This window comes from Elephas maximus, chromosome 16 (genome assembly GCF_024166365.1).
Source record: "Elephas maximus indicus isolate mEleMax1 chromosome 16, mEleMax1 primary haplotype, whole genome shotgun sequence".
Taxonomy (NCBI): Eukaryota; Metazoa; Chordata; class Mammalia; order Proboscidea; family Elephantidae; genus Elephas; species Elephas maximus.
The window spans coordinates 68,089,110-68,114,907 of record NC_064834.1 but is presented as its reverse complement, the minus strand read 5'-3'; the positions used below and the strand labels follow the sequence as shown (position 1 = coordinate 68,114,907).

The 25,798-nt window shown below is 43.3% G+C and overlaps 1 protein-coding gene across 1 annotated transcript in view; it reads left to right on the top strand.

The window, feature by feature from the left end:
- The first annotated feature begins 13,907 nt into the window (after positions 1–13,907).
- PDZD8 (PDZ domain containing 8) overlaps positions 13,908–25,798 on the top strand; it is a 65,557-nt gene continuing 53,666 nt past the window's right edge. Inside the window, exon 1 of the mRNA XM_049855229.1 lies at positions 13,908–15,038. Within this exon, the coding sequence (XP_049711186.1) occupies positions 14,173–15,038 (866 nt within the window). The 5' untranslated portion in view covers positions 13,908–14,172. The remainder of the gene's footprint in view (positions 15,039–25,798) is intronic.

Genomic DNA, 25,798 nt, shown 5'->3' with positions numbered 1-25,798 from the left:
ATGACTAATATGGAAGGAAAGGGAATTCTTGATTTCACAAACTAAATGCAGTTTGTTCAAGCTTTATGTATGACCCCTGAAGCAAGAAGAAGCGGGCTTAGGGGGAGGGTTACACAAGACCATTTGCAGAGGTTAAAAGGACATGAAGCTAGGGAGAGGCATGTGACACAGTTTCAAAGCAGAAGGCTCCTGACCTCATGTTACATTGGAAATATGTGTCAGTTCTGTTTATTAAATAAATAAATTGGGTACTAAATTTTGTGGTGGGAAATTGTCCTTGGTCAGAGACAATTTGGCTCCTCTTCTTTTTTTTCTTTAAGATAGGAGTCCACCCCCCCTCCCCCATAGATCTTTGAGGTAATTGAAGAACATGGAAGAAGGGTTTTCCCAGCTAAGCAACTTTGTGGAAAGGACCACACATTCATCAGTCTAGGGGCTCTCTTAATTACTGTCACTCTTTTAATGGGAATGACTATGAAAATTCCCATGGTCTGAAATAGGCAGGATTGATGTCCCTGTGCCAGCTCTTGGACTGTCTTCAGGTCAAAGATATTTTGGTCAGAATCAGGAAGTGAGATGGTGAAGATAAAAATATCTGAAACACATGGGCATTTTCCATCTATTGATCCAAACGTTATCAGAGGATATAACGAGCCCAAAGAGTGGTTTGAGGAAAGTGGCTTTGCACAAATGAGGATAGAATTTCCTGGGGGCTGAATGAGAGCATAGGTTGATTTCTATAGAGTTCCAGGAAAAAGAGGAGTTTTGATAACCACTCATGGATTTGATCAATGCAATCAAGCATTTGAGAAAATCCAAGTCTTCAAATGGATATTTCTTATATATGTATAAGCCCAGACATGGTTCTAGGAAATCAATATGTGTCAGTAAGTCCAATCATTGCCAAAGCTCCCCTTCAGTTTGTATAAGACCAACATGTCCATAGATGTGCCTTCTGTGGTAAACTGTTGCAAAATTTCAATGTTTCTTTCTGTCATATACCAAATGTATCTAAATTGTTCATTCAAGACACTTTGAATTCCTGGCCCTGGAGTTATAAAGACAAATAAGATACAGTCCCTGCCCTCAGTGGAGTGGGAGGCATATTACCAAATTAAAGAACTCTGGAGTGATAGAGACAAGGATAAAATTATGTACCCAAAACAGTGAGACCCAAAGGAAAGGATGGTCAGAATGCCTGAGGGAGGGGACAGAGGTTCTTCAAGAAAAAAGGGGGACTGTGGTAGGGAGCCAAGGGCACTCCAGGACGAAAGAGCTGCTTGGGCAAAGAGGTGTAAAATCTCAGTATTCAGACAACTGCTAATGGTTAGGCACAATGAGTGTAGGAGAGGGGAGGGAAGACATAAAAGATGAAGCTGGAGAAATATAGGCAGAGATCAGATATTTCACTCACTGATTCAAATAATATTGTCAAATACCTATTATGTACCAAGCTACAAGCCCTCAAAGAGTTTCCTTTCTGATAGGAGGAGACAGAGAAGTGAATAAACAACATTATCCAATATGGCAATGCGTGCTATGAAGGAAATAACCAGGAAGATGAGACAGAGTAATGGTGGTGGTGAGTAGTTTAGAAAGCATGGTCTGGAAAGGCCATTCTGAGATGATGGCTTTTGAAGATTTGAAAGATAAGAAGGTCAGAGCTGAGAACAATGGACTGAAATCGGAAGGTCCCGATCATTTAGGGAAATGCAAATCAAAACCACGATAAGATACCACTTCACATCCACTAAAACTCCTTGCTGATGAGTCTATTCCAACTCATAGTGACACTATAGGACAGAGTAGAACTGCTCCATAAGATCTCCAAGGCTGTAATCTTTAGGGAAGCCGACTGCCACATCTTTCTCCCATAAATAGACTGGTGGGTTTGAACAGCTGGGCTTTTGGTTAGCAGCCGAGTACTTTAACCACTGCACCACCAGGGCTCCTTCACACCTATTAAGAGGGCTAAAATAAGAAAGACAGACATGACAATGATGGTGAAGATGCAGACAAATTGGAGCCCTCACACATAGCTGGTGAGAATATAAAATGGTGCAACCTCTTCAGTAAGCAGCCTGGCAGTTCCTCCTAAGTTTAAACACAGAATTACCACATGATCCAGAAATTCTACTCTTAAGTAGGTACTAGGAGAAACGAACAGAACGAACAAATCTGTCTTAGAAGAAGCACAGCCAGAATGTTCCTTAGAGGCAAGGATGGCGAGACTGCGTCTTACATACTTTGGACATGTTGTCGGGAGGTATCAGTCCCTGGAGAAGGACATCATGCTTGGCGGAGTACAGGGTCAGTGGAAAAGAGGAAGACCCTCGATGAGGTGGATTGGCACAGTGGCTGCAACAATAAGCTCAAGCATAACAACGATTGTAAGGATGGTGCACGACCGGGCAGTGTTTCGTTCTGTTGTGCATAGGGTCGCTATGAGTCGGAACGCACTCGACAGCACCCAACAGCAACAGGAGAAATGACAACATATGTCTACACAAAAACCTGTACATGAATGTTCATAGCAGCATTATTCATCATATCCAAAAAGTGGAAACAACCTAAATGTCCAACAATTGGTGAATGGATGAATAAAATATAGCATATTCATGCAATGGAATGTTCTTCAGCCACAAATGAGAATGGATTACTGATACATGCTACAACTTGGATGAACTTTGGAAACATTATGCTAATTGAAAGATGTCAGCAACAAAAGACTATGTATTATATGTTCCCATTTATGTGAACATCCAGATTAGACAAATGCCCAGAGACGAAGTAGATTAGTGGTTGCCTGGGGTTAGCGTGGGAGGAAATGGGGTATGATTGCTAAAGGGTACAGTGTTTCTTTTTGGGGTATTGAAAATATTGTAAAATTCGGTTGTGGTGATGGTGAAGCAACTCTGAGAATATACTAAGCACTAATGACTGTATTGTTTAAAAAAAGGGTGAATTTAATGGTACGTGAAATATATCTCAATAAAGAAGGGAACAATGTGCCATGGTGGTTATGAGGTGAGAAGCTGGACACACATAGACCTGGCTTGGAATTCTGCTTCTGCCACTAAGTAGCTATGTGACCTTGTGTAAGCCTCTATTTCCTTCTCTGTAAAATGCGAATTCTGTACTTACCTCAGTTTTTATATGACGGCTTAGCTCATTGTAGTTGTTGTAGTGTGCCTTCAAGTCCATTCTATAGGAATCCTATAGGACAGAGTAGAACTGCCCCATAGGGTTTTCTAGCCTGTAACCTTTATCGAGGCAGATCACCAGGTCTTTTTTCTCCAGTAGAGCCTCTGGTGGGTTCAAACTGCCAACCTCTTGGTTAGCAACCTAGCACTTAACCAGAGCTCCTTGCTCATTGTAGGGAGTCCCATAAATGGTACTTTTATTTTTGAAAGACTCTAACTAGGCATTTGTGACCAGTACTTCTTGGTGATTTTTTACCTGCCTTTTAAAAAATAATGTTGCCATTTATTGAAGATCAGAATCTTATCCTTCTTCCCTATTAGTTCTGTTTGATTTTGACATATTTATTATTCGGTTACTTGTCAAAGTACTTTCCTGAAATGCTGCCATCAAGAAATTAAGAATTAAAACACTTGAGATTGCTTAGTTTTCTTTTGCTTGACAATTGTGGTTCTACTGCTGCTTCGTGAAAGTACACGGCGTGAGGATTCGGAATGAGATGCCTACTGCTGAACCCCGTGCTTCTGATGTGTGGTGGGCAGTAAGGGGCCGTGTAGGCAAAAGACATCGTACATCTTCTCAGTTCAACACTGCCTGTTAAGGCCCCATTCATCCCAGATATTCTCTGGTGTTAAGCAGAAGTCTGTCCTTACAATGCAGATATCCCAAATGAACTATCAGTTAACCATCCAGGGATGGCTAGACCAGGGCAAGGGAAGAGAGGCCCTTTAGAGGATTCCACAATCTCTCTCTCTCTCTCTCTTGCTCTCTGTCTGTCTCTCACACACATGTGCACACACACTTATTAAAGAACAGGTGTGTGCCTCTGTCACTTGGTATCTGGTACTCAGCACTGGCACATCACTACCCCTAACCCTAGACATCTGCTCTTATGACCAACACTGTCACATTGTTCAGGCCCCAGGGAATGCTTTTTCACTTTTTTTGCCCTTCTCCTTCAAAACAAAGGCTGTTGTTGTTTTGTGTGCCATCGAATCAATTCTGACTCATAGTGACCCTATAGGACAGAATAGAACTGCCCCATTGGGTTTCCTAGGCTGAAATATTTACAGGAGCAAATAACCAGGTGTTCTCTCCTCTGAAGTGGTTGGTGGGTTTGAACCACTGACTTTTCAGTTAGCAGCTGAGTGCTCTAACCACTGTACCACCAGGGCTCCTTAAACAAAGGCTACTGGATCCGAAGGTTGGTGGGTTGCTGCTGCCAACACCAGAGACAGACACTGCTTCAGAGTGCAGAGAGGATTTAACTGTTGTCAGGTGCTGTAAAATAGGTTTCGACTCTTAGCGATCCTGCGTACAACAGAACCAAACACTGCCTGGTCCTGCGCCATCTTCACAACCATTGTTAAGCTTGAGTTCAGTGCTGCAGCCACTGTGTCAATCCATCTCGTTGAAGGTCTTCCTCTTTTTCACTGATTCTCTACTTTACCAAGCATGATGTCCTTTAAAGAGATCTCTTGATTTCTTGACTGCTGCTTCCATGGGTGTTGACTGTGGATCCAAGTAAATGAAATCCTTGACAACTTCAATCTTTTCTCCATTTATCATGATGTGGTTTATTGGTCGAGTTGCGAGGGTTTTGTTTTCTTTATGTTAAGGTGCAATCCATACTGAAGGCTGTGGTCCTTGATCTTCATCAGTAAGTACTTCAAGTCCTCTTCGCTTTCAGCAAGCAGGTTGTGTCATCTGCATAATGCAGGTTATTAATGAGTCTTCCTCCAAACCTGATGCCCTGTTCTTCTTCATACAGTCCAGCCTCTGGGATTATCTGCTCAGCATACAGATTGAACAGGTATGGCGAAAGGATAAAACCCTGATGCACACCTTTCCTGACTTTAAACAATGCAATATCCCCTTTTCTGTCCAAACAACTGCCTCTTGATCTATGTACAGATTCCTCATGAGTACAAGTGTTCTGGAATTCCTGTTCTTCACAGTGTTATCCATAATTTGTTATGATCCACACAGTCAAATGCCTTTGCGTAGTCAATAAAACACAGGTACACATCTTTCCAGTATTCTCTGCTTTCAGGCAGGACCCATCTGACATCAGCAATGATATCCCTGGTTCCACATCCTCTTCTGAATACAGCCTGAATTTCTGGCAGTTCCCTGTCAATATACTGCTACAGCCACTTTTGAATGATCTTTAGCAAAATTATACTTGCATGTGATATTAATGATATTGTTTGATAATTTCCACATTCATTTGGATCACTTTTCTTGGGAATAGGCATAAATATGGATCTCTTCCAGTCAGTTGGCCAGAAAGCTGTCTTCCATATTTCTTGGCAGAGACGAGTGAGCACCTCCAGTGCAGCATCCATTTGTTGAAATATCTCAACTGATACTCCATCAATTCCTGGAGCCTTGTTTTTCATCAATGCCTTCAGTGCAGCTTGGACTTCTTCCTTCAGTACCATTGGTTCCTAATCATATGCTACCTCTTGAAATGCTTGAACATCAACCAATTCTTTTTGGTATAATGACTCCATGTATTGTTTCCATCTTCTTTTGATGCTTCCTGCATCGTTTAATATTTTCCCCATGGAATCCTTCACTATTGCAACTCAAGGATTGAATTTTTTCTTTAGTTCCTTCAGCTTGAGAAATGCTAAGCCTATTCTTCCCTTTTAGTTTTCTATCTCCAGTTCTTCGCATGTGTCATTATAATATTTTATTTTGTCTTCCCGAGCCGCCATTTAAAATCTTCTGTTCAGTTCTTTCACTTCATCATTCCTTCCTTTTGCCTTAGTTACTCAACATTCAAGAGCAAGTTTCAGAGTCTCTTCTGACATCCATTTTGATATTTTCTTTCTTTCTTGTCTTTTTAATGACCTTTCGCTTTCTTCATGTCTGATGTCCTTGATGTCATTCCACAACTGTTCTGGTCATCACTGTTCAGTACATCAAATCTATTCTTGAGATAGTCTCTAAATTCAGGTGGGATATACTCAAGGTCATACTTTGGCTCCGGTGGCCTCGTTCTAATTTTCTTCAGTTTCAACTTGACCATGCATATGAGCAATTGATGGTCTGTTCCACAGTTGGCCCCTGGCCTTGTTCTGATTGATGATATAGAGCTTTTCCATGGTCTCTTTCCACAGATGTAGTAGACGTGATTCCTGTGTATTCCATCTGGCAAGGTCCATGTACATAGTCACTGTTTATGTTGGTGAAAAATGTATATGCAGTGAAGAAGTCATTGGTCTTGCAAAACTCTATCATGCAATCTGCCACTATAATTCTGGCTTATTTCTCTGAGTACACTTTGATTATAACGGTGAATGGGAATCACAAATTAACTGTAATAAAAATGACACTGACAATGAAAACAATCAAAAAAGAAATGGGTAAAGAACTTGAATAGACACTTCTCCAAAGAAGAGAGACATATGGCTAAAAAAACACATGAAAAGATGCTCAACATCATTAGCCATACAAACCAATTGCTGTTGAGTTGATTCTAACTCATGACGACTGTCGTGGATTGAACTGGGTCCCATAAATATATGTGTCAACTTGGTTAGTCCATGATTCCCAGTATTGTGTGGTTGTCCTCCATTTCGTGATTGATGTAATTTTCCTATGTATTGTAAAACTTAATCTCTGCCTGTGGATAATGAGGCAAGTTTGGGTTATGTTAAAGAGGATTAGGGTGGGATATAACATCCTTGGAAACCCTGGTGGCGCAGTGGTTAAGTGCTACAGCTGCTAACCAAAGGGTCGGCAGTTCGAATCCGCCAGGTGCTCCTTGGAAACTCTATTGGGCAGTTCTACTCTGTCCTATAGGGTCACTATGAGTCGGAATCGACTCGACGGCACTGAGTTTTTTGTTTATAACATCCTTCTTGAGGTCAAATCCCTGATCCAATGTAGAGGGAGCTTCCCCAGGGTATGGCCTGGATCACCTTTTATCTTACAAGAGAAAAAAGGAAAGAGAAGTGAGCAGAGAGTTGCGGACATATCACCAAAAAAGAAGAACCAGGAGCATATCGCATCCTTTGGACCCAGGATCCCTGCGCTAAGAAGCTCCTTGACCAGAGGAAGATTGATGACAAAGACCTTCCTCCAGAGTCGACAGAGATAGAAAGCCTTCCTCTGGAGCTGACGCCCTGAATTTGGACTTCTAGCCTACTAGACTGTGAGAGAATAAACTTCTGTTTGTTTAAGCTGTCTGCTTGTGGTATTTCTGTTATAGCCGCACTAAATAACTAAGACAAAGACGTATAGAACAGAGTAATATTTCTAAGGCTATAATCTTTAGGGAAGCAGACTGCCACATCTTTCCCCTGCTGGTGCGTTCAATTTCAGCATCTAAGTCTCACTCCTGGACTCCCCCTTCATTCCCAGGCAAACCAGGACAGCTGGTCACCCCACACTAGGAGTTTCTTCACAGAAACTTTGCTTCAAGGTAGCTTCATGTCACCATCTCTAGACACAGAAGTGGCAGGCAACTTTAAAATGACAGATTCTTTTGCTAAGAAGAATAACAAAAAAAGGATGTTTCAAGTTTTACCTTATTTGGTAACCTTCACAGTGTTGTCAAGGAAACCAAAGGATGGAAAAATTTCAAGAAAAAGGGAATGATCCATACTGTCAGGTGCCACTCAGAGTTCTGGTAAGATAAGAACCAACAGAAGTCTTATTGGCTATGACCACAAGGTTACTGGGCCTCTGGTCAGAACAGGTTCACGGTGGTGGAATGGGAGTTAGAAGTCAGATTACAGTGGGTCATGGAGTGAATGGAAGGCACGGAAGCAACCAAGGAAAATTGGCTACTCTTTTCAAAAAGCTTGACTGTCTAGGTAAGAGAAAAGATGGAAGTTACAGGGGGCAAGATAGGATGTTCTTTGGGTTTTGTTTTGTTTTCATTTTGTAAGAATGGAGAGACTGGAGTTGGTGTCTATGCCAATGAAGAGGAGATAGACCCTGGAAGGAAGTGGGATCCACAGCACAAGTGGGGGAGATCACCCTTGGACAAAAAGGAAGGTTTTGTTTTTGTTTTGCAACAGAAGACAAGTGTGAAAAGATGGGAGTATCGTGCAGGTGAGCTATGGGCAGGGAAGCAAGGAGCTGAATAAAGGCCAGTCTAAGGGCCCTGACGTAGAGGCTGTGTTCTTTGGGGAGCATGGCTGGGAACAGGTGAGGGTGGGAGACTCGAGACTGGTTAAAGTCTTGATACCAGTGTTAGGGTAAATAGGAGATACTTGCTAGGGTGGTGGAGAAAAATTTCTGGATCTTCCTGAGGGCCCAAATGGCAATGAAAACCATGAATTTATAGATGCAGACAGGAGAGGAGAGATAGTTGGATCTACCTAGGGTTGAGATTTTGCAGATGGGAATGATGGAAAGGAGAATGCCAAGCTCTTGCTGAAAAACCTTTGGAGACTTCACAATGACTTAGAATCCAAACTTGCCCTGACATTGAAACCTCTACTTTACTCTCTACCCTCTTCTCCCTTCCTTTCTCCTTGTGTGAATCTTATTCATACCACCCTCCAGCTATCCTGGTCTCCTCAGTTTCCCAAACCCTGTTGGATTTTCAACTTCTGGGTTTTTGCCTCCTTCTGGTTAGAAGTGGGAGCCCTGGTGGCACATTGGTTAAGTGCTTGGCTGCCAACTGAAAGATCGGCAGTTCAAAGTCACCAGCCAATCTGTGGGAGCAAAGATGTGACGTCTGCTTCTGTAAAGACTACAGTCTTGGAAACCTTACGGAGCAGTTCTATTCTGTCGTATGGGGTCACTATGAGTTGGAATCCACTTGATGTAACAGGTTTGGTTTAGTTTTTGGTCTGATTAGAATACCCTACAATTATTAGAATAAACATCAGAGGCCAACGCAAATTCCATTTGCCCCAAAAAGTCTCCTGCCTTCCCCAGCCAGAATTAATCTCTAGTACCTTATCGTTTAGAGTTGCCTGTGGTGTTGTCCCAATCTTCTTCCCCTCCTTAGAGAAGTTGTCCCACCTACCAGCAAGACAGATGAGACAAGCCTTCCTCTTCTTTTTCCCTGTGACCACTCCCTGGACATAAATGACTGGATTATGTTGTTGTTGTTAGGTGCCGTTGAGTCAGTTTGGACTCATAGCGACCCTATGCACAACAGAACAAAACACTGCCCGGTCCTGAGCCATCCTTACAGTCTTTGTTGTGCTTGAGCTCATTGTTGCAGCCACTGTGTCAATCCACCTCATTGAGAGTCTTCCTCTTTTCCATTGACCCTGTACTCTGCCCAGGATGATGTCCTTCTCTAGGGACTGATCCCTCCTGACAACACGTCCAAAGTATGTAAGATGCAGTCTCACCATCCTTGCCGCTAAGGAGCATTCTGGTTGTACCTCTTCTAAGACAGATTTGTTCGTTCTTTTGGCAGTCCATGGTATATTCAATATTCTTCACCAACACCACAATTCAAAGGCGTCAATTCTTCTTCGGTCTTCCTTATTCATTGTCCAACTTTCACATGCACATGATGCGATTGAAAATACCATGGCTTGGGTCAGGCGCACCTTAGTCTTCAAGGGGACATCTTTGCTCTTCAACGCTTTAAAGAGGTCCTTTGCAGCAGATTTACCCAATGCAATGTGTCTTTTGACTTCTTGACTGCTGCTTCCATGGCTGTTGATTGTGGATCCAAGCCAAATGAAATCCTTGACAACATCAACCTTTTCTCCATTTATCATGATGTTGCTCATTGGTCCAGTTGTGAGGATTTTTGTTTTCTTTATGTTGAGGTGCAACCCATACTGAAGGCTGTGGTCTTTGATCCTCATCAGTAAGTGCTTCAAGTCCTCTTCACTTTCAGCAAGCAAGGTTGTGTTATCTGCATAATGCAGGTTATTAATGAGTCTTCCTCCAATCCTGATGCCCCGTTCTTCTTCATATAGTCCAGGCTGGATTATAGTGGAACCAATTAGGATTTCTCTTCCAACACTTCAAATTGAACAAGCAGGCCACATTGGGACTGGAAGACAAAGGAACGTCTAGATTTGTGTGTGGAGCTGGTCCCTTTCAAAGCTGCTTGCATGCTGCATGCTGAGGCTGTGGGAGGAATAGGAGCCAAGAGCCTTGTAAAGGAGAACGGCACAGACCAGAGCAGAGATGCTAGATGCAGAGACAAGAGACTGGGGGCGAGGCAGGGGAGGAGGCGAGGTGGGGGCAGGGAGAGAAACTGCCCTCTTACTCCCCAGTTTCGGTGAGAGACCCAGCTGAACATCTTGCAGCTCAGCTGTTCCTGAAGATGGCCCAGTATCCTTCAACTGAATGCAATTTCACTTAAAGGAGCCCCAGGCAATTTCTGCTTCTTCCAACCAGATGTCCCTGCCCCTGAACCAGAAGGCTCTGTTCCCACAATACATCACATATGCCTCTGCTAGAGCACTTACTTTTATCATTGGAGTTATAGGGGTGTGTCTGATTCTACCTGGGCTGGGTACCTCCGAGGGCAGGGACTCTGCTATTCAGTCTTATCCCCTGAGCCTGGCACATGCGAGATGCTCAAAAATAAATTTGAATTTTGACCATTCACACAATGGTTTGACAGATGCTTTGTCAGGCAAACACTCTAAACTTCCCTATGCTTTTCTCCATAGTTTGCTGTATTTGTATGATTTTATATCATTTTTACTAAATTAGTTTTCATTCTACTCACACACTCTGCACATTCACATGCTTGGGCTTTCTCGTCCTATTTGGTGGTCACCAGGAAGGATTCAGAGTTTAGCAGCACAAGTGGCCCACGCTTTTCTCTAGTTGGTGACAATGTAGTCTTACCCACGACCCATTTCCAGTATCCAGCTACCTTTACCCCTGAAATGGATACTTCCTGCGAAGTCTGTTGGGGCAGCTTAATTTCAATGATGTCATTTAAAGCACATTAAAAAGTCAGCAGGCAGGCAAAGTGCAACTTCTTCCTTCAGAAACCTATGCAGAATCACAGATTTTCAGAGCTGGGGCCAGTGGTTCTCAGACTCTCAAGTTTCTATGGACTTTTTGCGTGATAATTAAAAATATACACATGGAGTTGACAAATTTATATTCTCCCTTGGGAAAGTCATTACAAACAACAACTCCCTTCTATTAACACAGCATCAGTCCATAAAATAAAGGGCATGTTAACACCAAAAGCTATCAAGAACACTACCTTCTAATTTGAATATCAAATAAATTTGACTTCATGAAAAACTCATGACATTTTCCTTTTTAAATGGGACTAGGCACATAAAGTGCCTGGCACATACTGAATTCTCTGTAAATATTACTATGATTGTAAGTATTCAATAAATGTTAGCCAATTGAACACAAGGAAAAAATAATTTTCTTTTATATTCACAACATGTTTGCTGAACGCCTTCATGGCTTTGCCACTTGGGGCAAGTCTTGCTGGGGAGCCAAATGGCTCTGTGAAATGGATTGAAAAGATGTGGGAGCTAATCTGAAGAGAGGGAAGGAGAGGAAAGAGGGAGGAGCCTTTGAGAGGGCGTGGGAGACTGAGGACTCATTCCCGTGAAGACCACGACTTCCTGTGTGGAGGAGGAAGGTGGTTGGAAAGTATTTTAAGATCCAGGATGGGTCATATGCAGTTTGATGCTTTTGTATCTCAGTGATCGGAACACCCCTCCTTCATTCTCTGCCCACCTCCCACCCCCAGCTTCTGTAACATCTAAATGCAGGGATGCATGAGTGTCGTGAATATGTTTTTTGGTGGGAACAGAGGAAGAGTGTCCTTGCCCCATCTGGCTCGGCACGGTGGCATCAGCCCAGACGCAGAGGCCAGAGGTGACTAGGGTGACAGAAATTGTCTGGAATTCCCAGAAATCCTGGCACGGGTTTGGCTTTCCACAGCATGTGGAATGTAGGATTTGAGCCTGGTTCCTCATCAGATTCCTGTCTTACCTTTTGTAGACAACAGAGCCATTCTGGTTTCAGAGCTGGGCAGAATGTCCCAGTAAGATGGGCCTGGTTCCAAAGTCCTGGATCTGCCCCAATTGGGGCAGAACTCTGTTTTTGTTCTGGAATCACCAAGAGTCAGGAGAATCACTGGCTTGTAGATCTTCCAGGACTGGAGAGGAGTCCTGCTCTGGCCCGGAGGCCAGAATGAATCAGCCTGACTTTTAGGTATGGAATATCTGACACCTGTAGCACTAGGGCTATAGCTATTAACCAATAGGTTAGCAGTTTGAATCCACCAGCGGCTCCTTGGAAACTCTATGCGGCAGTTCTACTCTGTCCTGTAGGGTCGCTAGGAGTCAGAATCGACTAAATGGCAATGGGTTTGGTTTTGAGAGGACAAGGGGTAGAACTGTCCATAAGGTTGGAAGGACTTAAGTACATATTCATGATGTAACAATCAAGTAGCCAGAGGGTGGGGTGGGGGGGGTAACAGTGTTGCTGGGCAACCTGGCTTCATTAACTGGATGACTTTGGTCAAGCAGTTATCCTGTGTGCAAAATTCCCTGAAGTCTTCCATAAACCTACGCCCCCTCCCCATTCCCAGGCTCTCCCTTCCTGTACACCAAGTAATCGATAAACCCCATTTCAGCCCTAGCAATCTCAGCGTTATGGTACACAGTAGTAACCAACCGTTTGGGGCTTATTGTTAGACAAGCCAGACTCAGCTGTTTGATTCCAGGCAACTTCCTTAGCCTCTGTGCACTAGTGTTCGCATCTGTAAAATGGGTACAAAAAAAAACACCCCAAACCAAACCCCTTGCCATCAGGTTGATTCCGACTCATAACGACCGTATAAGACAGAGTAGAACTGCCCCACAGGGGTTCCAAGGCTGTAATCTTCAAGGGAGCAGGTCGCCAGGTCTTTCAGCCGGGTTGAAACCACTGACGTTTCCGTCAGCAGCCAAGCCCTTAACCACTGTACCACCAGGGCTCCTCCTGTAAAACGGGTAGGGGCTCACAATAACTGCCTCATAGATGGACGAAATATGGTAATACACACAGGGGCTTAACACACTGCTACAGCTTAACAGTGAGCCACTGTTCATCTTCCAATCATCCGGCAGATGGATCTCACTCGTCCTTCCTGATCCCGGCTCTTTTACTTTCTTATTTAAATCTTGAAAATCCACCTAAGTGTTAAACTAAGTCCGCACCGTACGCCTTTTTCTTCCGCCCCTCCTTCTTCCCACTGCCCACCCTCCAGAGCGCAGAGCCTCTGCTGGTCGGATTGATGGTCAGCGACGGCTGTTCCCGAGGCAGTCCTCTCTCGTCCTCCGCTTGGGACGTCTCCGGGTCCTATGCGGCGCTGCCCTGCCGTGAAAGCCGCGCCAGCCCATCTCTCAGGAGCGCGAGGAGCAGAATCACACTGCAGCAGAGGTGGGCCACGGCCAATGAAGCGAGATGGGCATGACCGGGATCAATCACGTCCCAAGCCAGCTGCGCCGGACCTTGTCTTCTAACCGGTGCCCCCAGGTATCCTCCCTGACCCCCATCAAAGCTCTGAAAGTGACAGCCACGTGGATCGCCGCGCGCGCAGCCTGGGAACTGAACGCTGGTGTCGGGGGCGGGGCTGGAAGGGCGCCCGAGAGGCGATGAGGGGCCACGTGCGCGCGCCCGGCCGCCGGCTGCCCGGCGACGCTGCCGGGAGCGAGCCCGCACCTGACGTCACGCGCAGCTTGTCCAATGAGGGGGAGCCGGCGTGAGGGGCCGATCCCGCCTCCTCCCGTCCCGGCGGCCGCCGCTGTCACCGCCGCCGGCACCACCGCGCCAGCCGCCGCCGGGAGCGCCAGAGGAGGCGCGGGCCGCCGCAGGCTGAGGCGCCGCGCCGGCCCGAGCAGCCGGCCGAGGCCCAGGGAGCCGCTCTCCCCGACCCCGCCGCCCGATGTCCTCAAGATGGAGGCAGCGGGGGCGGCGGCGTGAAGGCAGCGGCGCTGTGGGCGCGGGCGCGGGGGCCCGGGCGGCCCGGGCGGGGGCGCAGGCGGAGGCGGAGGCGGGATGGGGCTGCTGCTCATGATCCTGGCGTCGGCCGTGCTGGGCTCCTTCCTCACGCTCCTCACCCAGTTCCTGCTGCTTTACCGCAAACACCGCGAGCCGCCGCCGGACGAGGCCGCCCGCGCGGGCGATGGCTTCCGCTACATCAAGCCGGTGCCGGGCCTGCCCCTGAGGGAGTACCTTTATGGCGGCGGCGGGGCTGAGGAGCCCTCCGGCGGGTCCCCCGAGGGCGCCGCGACCCCGGCCCCCGAGACCCCCGCCCCGCCGACGCGGGAGACCTGCTACTTCCTCAACGCCACCATCCTGTTCCTGTTCCGAGAGCTGCGGGACACGGCGCTGGCCCGCCGCTGGGTCACCAGGAAGATCAAGGTGGAGTTCGAGGAGCTGCTGCAGACCAAGACGGCCGGGCGCCTGCTGGAGGGGCTGAGCCTGCGGGACGTGTTCCTGGGCGAGACGGTGCCCTTCATCAAGACCATCCGGCTCCTGCGGCCCGTCGTGCCCGCGGCCACCGGGGAGCCGGACGGCCCCGACGGGGAGGCGCTGCCCGCCGCCTCGCCCGAGGAGCTGGCCTTCGAGGCGGAGGTGGAGTACCACGGGGGCTTCCACCTGGCCATCGATGTGGACCTGGTCTTCGGCAAGTCGGCCTACCTGTTCGTCAAGCTGTCCCGCGTGGTGGGGCGGCTGCGCTTCGTCCTCACTCGCGTGCCCTTCACCCACTGGTTCTTCTCCTTCGTGGAGGACCCCCTGATCGACTTCGAGGTGCGCTCCCAGTTCGAAGGGCGGCCCATGCCCCAGCTCACCTCCATAATCGTTAACCAGCTCAAGAAGATCATTAAGCGCAAGCACACCCTCCCGAGTTATAAGATCAGGTGAGAGAGGGCGGCCTGGGGAGAAGGTTCTGCCCCGGCGGGGGCCCGGCTGCAGGGAGTCGGGGGCCTGGGCGGGATGCTGGGAGTCGGGGGCCCGGCTGCTGGGAGTCGGGGGCCCGGCTGCTGGGAGTCGGGGGCCCGGCTGCTGGGAGTCGGGGGCCCGGCTGCTGGGAGTCGGGGGCCCCGGCGGGGTGCTGCTGCTGCTGCTGCTTGCGTCGAGCTGGAAGCGCAGAGGCTTATCCCCAGCCCTTGCTTTTCCAGGATCTTCCCAAATCTGGACAGGACTCTAGACCAAGACAAGTGTTGTTAGTTGCCCTGAGTGGGTTCCGAGTCATGACGACCCCAGGTGTGCAGTGTGCGGAGTAGAACTGCACTCCATAGGGTTTGCAAGTTTGTGATCTTTCAGAAGCACGTCGCCAGGCCTTACTTCCAAGGCACCTCTGAGTGGGTTTAAACATCCAACCTTTCGCTAGTAGTCGAGCACTTAAAAACAAGTAGCAGGCAAATTATTTACTTATTACAAATGGCATTAATATAAACTAGAGAGCTTTTTGTACGCTCCTGGGCACTCTAGGTGCTGTCAGCATGGGTCGAGTTCAGCTCCTTATCGTACTGAAAATGGAAGGGAAGCCCACCCCAAGCCTCAGGAGTTGGCTCTGGGACTGTTGAAACTTTCTACATGGGCTTGCTGCATTGAGGGCAACCTGTCACTGACTTTGCAGCATCTCCTTGGCCATATTGAGAAATGGTTCCTGGGCACAGTACAAGCATGAAGAGTGCTCAGTGCCCAGGTCTTTTGGATTTTGCAACTGCAAGCCACTGTAGCTTTGCTGCTTGGGCAACTTCCGGGGCAGAAGTAGCAGCTATTGTAAGGGAATTCTCCACAGCAAACTGGAAAAGAAGTTGGAAGCCTATAATACTGTACTGTTCTTCTGTGTACATTTTGTCTTCGTGCCATCTGCCCGTTTTGGATAGGTTCTGTAACACGGACCCAGACTCTCTGCCCCTAAAGTGTTTCTTCTCTGTGGCTGTAAGTTTCTCACTCAGTACCTGAAGTCACCTTGCAGATGTATTTTGAAGATACGTAGTGATTTTAACTTTTTAAAGCACTCTTATATCTGATGGTTTAGTTTCATGTAGTGTTTTGATCATTTTGCGTTTTGATTAGTGTATGGGTTTTTTAATATCATAGAAGTGGAAGGGGAAAAGTAGTTCTGTAGGGCTAGAGGCTTCACCCGCTCGGGTCTGGGAAGGTTTGCAGTCTATTGGAGTGAAAGATGATCGTGCGTGGTAGTACAGGGCTGTTTATTCTAAAGCAGCTGGATTTGCACTTTGTGTCCTGTTTTAGTTTTGCATTCATTAAAATGTTTGACCCTTTTGGATTTTGTTTTTTGTTATAAAATTACATCAACTCGGTATTTGCCTTACCTAACTTCCTGGTGGCGCAGTGGTTAAGAGCTATGGCAAGCTATGCTGCTAACCAAGATATCTTCAGTTGGAATCCACCAGTCGCTCCTTAGAAACCCTATGCGGCAGTTCTCCTCTGTCCCATAGGGTTGTTACGAGTCAGAACCAACTCCAGGGCACCTAACAACAACAGTGTCCTTCGATGGAAGTTGCATGTTTCTAGATCCCACATTTTCTACCACAGCCTCAAGCATCAGTGACTCAGATAATCCGGAAATATTTTATGTTTGGTTTTGGAATGGATTATGATTTGTGCATGTGGCATACTTACCTTACTAATTAGTTTTGCTGAGGCTAATAGCACAAAGTGACAGCTTAAAACTGTTGGATGACGGGAGACATTTACTTTATAATGGAAATATTTTCATGTATTTGCAGAGGTTGGTGAACTGGCTGTTAACTGTGTTTGATTTCCTGTTCTGTGGAGTGGAACATAGTTTATGAAACCTCCTCCGTAAGCTCTAGAATATATGACTAAATTATAAATGAGCTCTAGTGTTTAAGCAGTGAGAGGTTTATTTATAGCAGTATGTTGCTAAGAGAAAAAAGTTGTTACAAATTTTGATATTCTGTCACAACTCTTATTCTGTTGTTTTCTGGGTAGCTTTCAGGTAATAAAATTTGACCACATTATTATTATTATTGGTGTTAATTGCAAAATAGCAAGTGGCAAGAGTGTTGCATACCATTTTTTTCCTAAATTTTATTAATTTTGTTGTTCAGTATATATACAGGGAAATATATACCAATTCAACAGCTTCTACGTGTACAATTTACTAACATTGATTACATTCTTCAAGTTGTGTGACAATTCTCACCCTCCTTTTCTGAGTTGTTCCTCCCTCAGTAACATAAACTCTTGGGCCCCTAAGGTTCCTGTCTGTCAAGTTGCAGATGTCACTTTGATCCCACATAGATAGCTCTTAAAAGTGCATGGAAACCCTAGTGGCGAAGTGGTTAAGTGCTACGGCTGCTAACCAAAGGGCCGGCAGTTTGAATCCGCCAGGCGCCCCTTGGAAACTGTGGGGCAGTTCTACTCTGTCCTATAGGGTTGCTATGAGTCGGAATCGACTCGAAGACACTGGGTTTGGTTTTGGTTTTTGGTGAAAGTGCATAAAAGCTCAAAGCAGACCTTTTTTACTTGCTAAACTATTTATTACTCGGTTTTAAGATGACTTAAGGGGATATTTTTGTTTTAAGGTTTAAAGATTATCTCAGGGCAATAGTTTCAGGGGTTTGTCCACCTTCCATAGCTCCAAAAAGTCTAGAGTCCATGAGCATTTGAAATTCTGTTCTGCATTTTCCTGCTTTTGATCAGGGTTCTTTTATGGAATCTTTGATACAGAATGTTCAGTAATGGCAGCTGGGCACCATCCAATTAGAGGCAGTTAGCCACACATTCCATATCCTTCTCCTATTCCTGACTCTCCTTTCTCTGTTGCTTCAGGTGAATATAGAGACCAGTCGTTGTGCCTTGGATGGCTGCTTTTAAGACCTCAGACACTATGCAACGAATTGGGAGGTAGAACAGAAGCACTAAACACATTATTAGACCAATTAAGTGTACTGGCCCCTGAAATCAGGACCCTAAACCTCCAAAACAAGGAACCAGACCCCTTGAGGTGTTTGGTTGTACATATGCAGCCTCAGCAGCTATTCTTTTTTTTTTTTTTTGGCGTTGTCGTAAATATCTATTCCACAACTTTTGCCAGTTGAACTTTTTACTGGTGTACAACTTATTGACAGCAATTAACAATAATCGGCTGTGCAACCCTACCCTTAATCAATGCAATTTTTCCATTACCAGTAACCCCCCCTCTTCCCCTCCATCCCACCCTTGGTAACCACTAGTAAACTTTGGATCTTTTCATGTGTTTGGTAGCCATTTGAATGTTCTTCTTTAGTAAAATATCTATTCAAGTCCTTTGCCTGTATGATGATTGGGTTGTCTTTTTTGTTGCTATTGAAGTTTTATATATATTTTGCTTATTAGATTCTTGCTGGATATTTGGTTTCTGAACATACTCTCCCAGTCCGTAACTTGTCTTTTCACTCTTTTGGTAAAGTCTTTTGAAGAATAAAATTTTTAATTTTTATGAGGTACCATTTATTTATTTTGTCTTTTGCTGTTGGTACTTTTATTATTAATGTTAGATAATCCATTATTGAAAGCTAGGTCTGCTTGTTCTTCTAAGAATTTAGTTTGCACGTTTAGGTCCTTAATCTATTTTGAATTTGTTTCTGTGTATGGTGTGAGGCTTGAATCCTGTTTCATTTTTCTGCATGTGGAAATCCAGTTTTCTTAGCACTGTTTATTGAAAAAACTCTTCTTTCCCCCCAAATGGACTTAGCACTCTTGTCAAAAGTTAGTTGACCATAGATGCGTGGGTTTATTTCTGGCTTCTCGATTCTCTTCCATTGGCCTATATATCTAGGTTACATATCAGTTTGAGATTTTTTTTTAATAAATTAATTTTAATAGTTAAATCTGAAAGAAACTATGAATAAGAGTTATGGAGCCATAGAGAAGTTTATTTGAAGGAGCTTAATCATCTGTGGAAACCGTGGTGGCGTAATGGTTGAGTGCTACGGCTGCTACCCAAGAGGTCAGCAGTTCAAATCCGCCAGGCGCTCCTTGGAAACTCTATGGGGCAGTTCTACCCTGTCCTGTAGGGTCGCTATGAGTCAGAATCAACTCGACGGCAGTGGGTTTGGTTTTTTTTGGTTTTATCATTGAAGACCGTTGCCATTTAAAGTATAGCAAAATTGCTTTTTGTTTTTTGTATCCCAAGAAATTTTAAAAAAGCAAAGCATGGGTTTGGTTATACATCATTTCTAAACCCTAAGCATTAAATGATCACCTCTAGAAGTGTACACATCTATGCTCTTTATATTAGAGAGCATCTCGGTGGTCAGTCAGTAAATACTGCAGAGAACGCGTCACTCAATCTGCTGATGTTTATTGTATGTCTACAGCATGCCTGACATTGTTCTAGATGCTGGGGCTTCAGTGTTGGACAGAATTGACAGCCTCTACCCTGTAGAGTTTCAAGTCTAGTGAGTGAGAATTACTGTGCTTTGTAAGTTAGAGTGTGGCTGATGGGGTTGAAGTCACTAGGAAGCGTTGCCAAAGAAAATAATAGAAGTATTAGGTTGAAAAGGACTGCCTCAGGAGTTGTTAAGCTCTGTTGTCTGCGTACTCTTCTGCCAGAAGCATTTTAAGCTGATGGGGTTGTGGAGCTGATTCGTATTTCAGATAGAAATATGAATTAAACTACAAGTAACATGTATGACAGTCTCATAATGAGAAGTAGCTAGTGTTAATTCTTTTTTATAAATCGGGGACTGGAGCTCAGAGTAGTTAGATAACTTGGTTAAAGTCAGCTACGTGGTGAAACCTAGCTGATAAAGCCAGGTTGCTTTTTTTAAACGATACCATATTGTTTTTTAATGGATTAAAAAAAAAAATAAGGTGTATGTGTAATGTATATGTGGGATATCTTTCCACATAAACCAAGAATTCTGAGAAGGGTATGACTATAAAGCTTATTTTTTTTCTTAAATTGGCAATTTTAAGAGAGATCCCTTTTAAGGTTAAATCATCAGGTTAAATCTTTGAGTGCTGCCCCACATAGCATTTCTTTTTTAATCCAGCAGATTTTGTTCCCAAATAGAAGGTCTTGCTAGTTCATCCTTTTTTAATCTACTTAGTCTGCTTCTGTAAAGGTTTATAGCCTTGGAAGCCCTATGGGGCAGTTCTGCTCTGTCCTGTAGGTTGCTATGAGTCGGAATCAACTCGATGGCGGTGGGCAGGTAAATCTACTGTGTACGGCTAAAGCAACAGAAAAAATTGTATTGAGTCTTAGGATCCTTTGGCACTTTGAGTTATTGCATAACAGAATATTGGCCTATTAGCATTATTGTCATTTCTTTCCTCCATTTACTTTTTCCTTTTTCGTGTTGCTAAAGTGAAGTTGTCTCTCAAGACTGCCAGTTCCTGATAATTCACCTAGTGATGCTAAGGAGCTCAAGTGGTTGCTTTCTAAGGTCTCAGCTGATTGACACTTCATTTTACCCAACTAACACAGTTTGTAAAACATTATAATATTTTGAAAAATTGAATTATAATGTAAAAATTATATATAATTATTATATATCAAATTTTATGTATATTTGAATGTACTGAATGAGTATGGAACATTTAAATAAATATTTGGGGAAACTTCAGTTTTCCAGTCCATGGAAGGTCTGCTGAACTACTTTTGTCATAACCAATTGTTTTGTTCTTTTACTTTTGAAAAACATTATAATATGTATTAGTGGAAACTTTTCAAATATTGCTAGTGACTGGAAAATGAGGGAAACCATTGTCCCCACTAAAGGCAGCGTCGAGGCTATATTTAGTTAGGCAGAGCCTTTTCACGTCTTTATTTTTAGCTATATATTCTCTAGCTATACCACTAATTTCAGAGAACTAAATTAGAGTTGGACTGCAGAGCCTCATACTTTATAATGTGGTCTGTAAATTGAGTTATTTCTTCCTTGGTCTTCTGAGATGAGGTAGAAAAACATTTATTCTTATTGTTAATTATAGTTTTTTTTCTTACTGATTTTCTGAGGTATAGATGTTCTTGGTAATTCTTGTCTTCTCAAAAACATTCAAAGTATATTCACTGGAAGCTGACAGAACCTTTTGTGAACTTGGGTTTAATGTATTGATTCATTCGCCTGCTCTTGCGTACTTATTTTTCTCTCTGTATATGGACAACTTCTAAAAGGTATCCTTACTTAGGTTGGAAATGCAGCTAACCTCTGATACTTGGGGAGAGCTGAGGCTGTGACGTTAGTGTAACACTCTGGCGGTCCTGGAGTAATGACATAATTTAATGTAGTAGGGTTTTTTGTTGTTTGTTTGTTTTTATCTGTTGTGCTTTTCTTGTACTACTGCTCAGGCGAGGTCTGTTTCTACATCTCTATACAAATGAAATGGCAAGATTCTTAGAGATAAAGGATAATTAAGTCATATTAAAAATAGTTATTTCACAAGTACTTATTGAGGACTAGCGTATCTAGTGTTGGTGGGTATGGTGAAGGTGGTAAAAATGGTTAGAACATAGCTCATGCTTTCACAAAGTTAGTCTTTCTGGAGAAAATAAAGAACAATTAAAGCTCATTCTAATACCATGAATTTGGAAACCCTGGTGGCGTAGTGGTTAAGAGTTACGGCTGCTAACCAAAAGGTCGGCAGTTCACATCCACCAGGTGCTCCTTGGAAACGCTGTGGGGCAGTTCTGCTTTGTCTTAGAGGGTCGCTATGAGTTGGAATCAACTCAGCAGCAACAGGTTTGGTTTGGGTTTAAATGGCATTTGAATATATTTAAGACCTTCAGTTTTGTGAGAAACAGAAAGAGGAGAGATTAATATCTCTGCAAAGGCAAATAGGTGATTACTGTGGTGTTGTATAATAATATACTGCAATCATAAGTTCCTTAATACACTTGACTAAGTATCCTGCAGTGTAACACTGGTTTTATTTCTTACAAGTTGGATTTTCTTAAGCTGCTTTGAATTGTTTTGATTGAGATACTTAAAACACTTTAGATGGAAAATAATGTATTGGAAAATTAAATCTTCATTCTATAAATTTGACTTACACATTGAGGGGAGAAGATTAATTACGAGGAGGCCTTTAGATCCAAATCAGTAATGTACAGGTATTGGCTATCTTGGAAAGCCTCACTTTGTTCCTGGAAATAGCCAAAACGGATCATAATAAAGTCGATTGTGTTGGAGGAGCATGCCTGATCAAACACTTCATATCGAATTACAAATATTACTAATGATCTATCATATGAGGCAGGGGTGGGGTTGATAAAATAAGTTTGCTTACTCTGTGCCAGGCAGTGGGGCGGGCACTTACATGCACGGCTACCTCGCTTAATAGTTAAAACTACTGTATGGGGGATTTTGGTATCTCATTTTTACAGATGTGGAAAATTGAGATGGGGGGTGGTTATAGGGTCGCTATGAGTCGGAATCAACTCAATGGCAGTGGTGGGTGGGGGTAGTGACTTTCTCAAGGTCATAAAAACAGTCCTGGACTCACAAAGCCCATGCTGTGTTATTTCTACGGAGATAAACCAGCTATTGCTCTAAACCAGAGGTCTGCAGACTACTGGTGTTAGGCCCACAAATTATGAAAGATTTTTTTAATTTTTAAAGAGTTGTTAAAAATTTAAAAAAAGGAATACTCAAAAATCCCAAAATACTTACTATCTGGCTCTTTACAGAAAAAATAAAAGTTTGCCAACTCCTGCTGTAGACTTTTTAAGAAAAACCTTAAAAAAATAAAACCATGATTAAATGCCTTTTAACAGGTCATTTGTGCATATACAGGAGCCCTGTTGGCGTGGTGGTTAAGCGCTTGACTGGTAACTGAAAGCTTTGAACCCACCAGCTACTTCTTGAGAAAAAAATGTGGCAGTTAGCTTCCCTAAAGATTAGTCTTGGAAACCCTAATGGTCAGTTCTACTCTGTCCTATATGGTCGGTATGAGTTGAAATCAACTTGACTGCAATGGTTTTGGGTTTACTATATGCATCTACATTGAAAGATACTTTTAAAGCTTTTGGGGGATCGTATCCTTAAGGAGCCTTGGTAGCGCCATGGTTAAAGCACTCGGCTGCTAACCAAAAGGTCAGCAGTTCGAACCCACCTGCCGCTCTATGGGAGAAAGATAGTTGACTCGACGACAGTGGGTTTGGTTTGATTTATCCTTCCGTTTAGGGTCACTGTGAATTGGAATTGACTTGATGGCCCACAACAACAGCATCTTTTACTAAAGTGGGCCAGATGGTGCAGTGATCAAGCGCTTCATGGGAGAAAGATATAGCAGTCTACTCCGTAAAGATTTACAGCCTTGGAAACCCAATAGTGCAGTTCTGTTCTGTTTTATAGGGTCACTATGTGTCAGAATTGACTTGACGGCAGTCGTGTTGGTTTTTTGGATCCTTTGCTAATGAAAGCTCTGGATACTTTCTGCAGAAAAAAGCATAAACAAATTTTCATTTAATTTCATGAAAGTTATAGTCACCTTGAAGCCTGTGGTGTTGCCCTTGGACTCCAGGTTGAAAAGTAAACAGAGACAAGAAGGATACCAGTTTTTGTCATAAAGATAACTAAAACTAATATGCTAGAATAAATATTAAACATTTCATAATTTTACTTGCCTTCTTAGAATGTATAAGGAATTTGTATGGCACAGGTTTTCTTAAAAAGCTGGGGGAAGGGTAACTTTCTCTCTATCCAAGAAAGTGTAACATGTCTCCTTTTCTTTTGTCTCTTGGTAAGATTTTTTATAGTAGATAGAGGCGTTCTGAATCAATAGTTCAATAAGAAATCTGACATTTCAACTTAAAGTATCTACCATTGAATACCTTGTTTAAAAGTTAAATACCTACCCAACATTTCTTCCTATCATGTTCTCCGTTTCCTCCAAACAATATCACCAGGAAACAAGTGCTAATAAAACACTTTGTTCCTTCCTTAAAGTTGTCGGTCTGCTGACATTTTTTTGGCTTGGCATCAGAGCACATCACATTTCATAAGAAAGCCATAAAGCGAACTACCTTGTAATTAGCAGAAGTTTTCCAGAGTAGTTTCAAAATCTTTCTTGCCCAGTTGCTAAGATGGGCATAAAACTGCATACTTACTGTATCTGTAATGAGGTATGAATGTTAACTGTTTACCTTCAGGTGTGTAAAACTGCAGGTAATAAGTAGAGACTGCTTTTTTTCTTTTTCTTTTCCTTGTTGCTATTCAGTCAATTCTGACTCATAGTGATTCTATAGGACAGAGTAGAATCCCTATAGGATTTCCAAAGAGCAGCTGGTGGATTTGAACTGCTGACCTTTTGGTTAGCAGCCATACTCTTAACCACTGCCCCACCAGGGCTCCAGAGACTGCTAGTACTAAGCAATTATTTAATTCCTTTGGTATGAGGCTATAGATAAACACTTAGGTTGTCTATTTCAGTAAATAAAACGTTCAAATAAGGTGGGCCTGACTTTAGGTTATCAGCATTACCACTTAGCAAGGGACCTTGGACAAAGGGCTTACTTCCCTTAGTCTCAGTTTCCATATCTGTACAATGGAAATAGAAATAATACCTATCTGTTTGGAGATAATATCACATATGATAGCTATGGAATAAATGTATCTTCCCTTTAATAGTAACAAAAAACAAATACACACATTTATTGATTATTGTATATATTAGACGTTTTGGTAGAAATATGTCACATTTTATTAGATATATATCAGACATTTCCTAGATGATACATTAATTTTTTTCCCTTCCCATGAGTGATGAACTCTTTGAAAAAATTCAAGCAGTGTGAAATTATGTAACATAAAAAGTGAAAATCTCCTGTAATATCTAATCTTAAGGAAAACTACTGTTAAATTTATGCAATATTCTTTCATTTATTCCCCTAAATGTATTATAATTTTGTTATTAATTTATAATAACAAGATTATACTTCATACTCCACCATTAGCAACTTGCCTTTTTTTGCTTAGCGTATCTTGGGTTTTCTAAATACATCTTCATTTGTTGAACAGGTGCATAGAATTACATTGTATGAACGTACCATAGGTTAACCAATTTCTTGGTAATGTTTTGTTTTCATTTTCTCACTGTTATAAATAATGGCATAAACATCCTTCTACCTATATCTTTGTATAGATGCTAGAATTTTTCTTTTGTTATTTTTCCTGTGATTTGTTAGGTTTTTTTTTTTTTGTTTTGGCCGATTTTTGCCAATGTTAAAACAGTATTGAGGAGCATAAGATAAGTAGAGAGAGACAGCTGCCTTCGAGTCAACTTCTACTCAAGGCAATCTTACGTACAACAGAATGAAACATTGCCTGGACCTGCGTCATCTAACAGTCACCAGCATGTTCGAGTCCATTGTTAAAGCTGTTGTGCCAGTCCGTCTCACTGAGAGGCTCCCTCACTGGCCCTGTACTTCACCAAACATGGTATCTTCCTCCAGCAATTGATCTCTCCTGATGACAGATTCAAAGCAAGTGAGTTGGACAGTGTTCTTTTGTGATCCATAAAGTTTTCACGGGCTAATTTTTGGAAGTAGATCACTAGGCCTTTATTCCTAGATTCTTAGTGAGGAAGCTGTGCTGAAACCTATCCACCATGGCGTGACCCTGCTAGTATTTGAAATATTGGTGAAATACACAAGCCACCACAGTACGACCAACATCTACTCTTCTCCTTT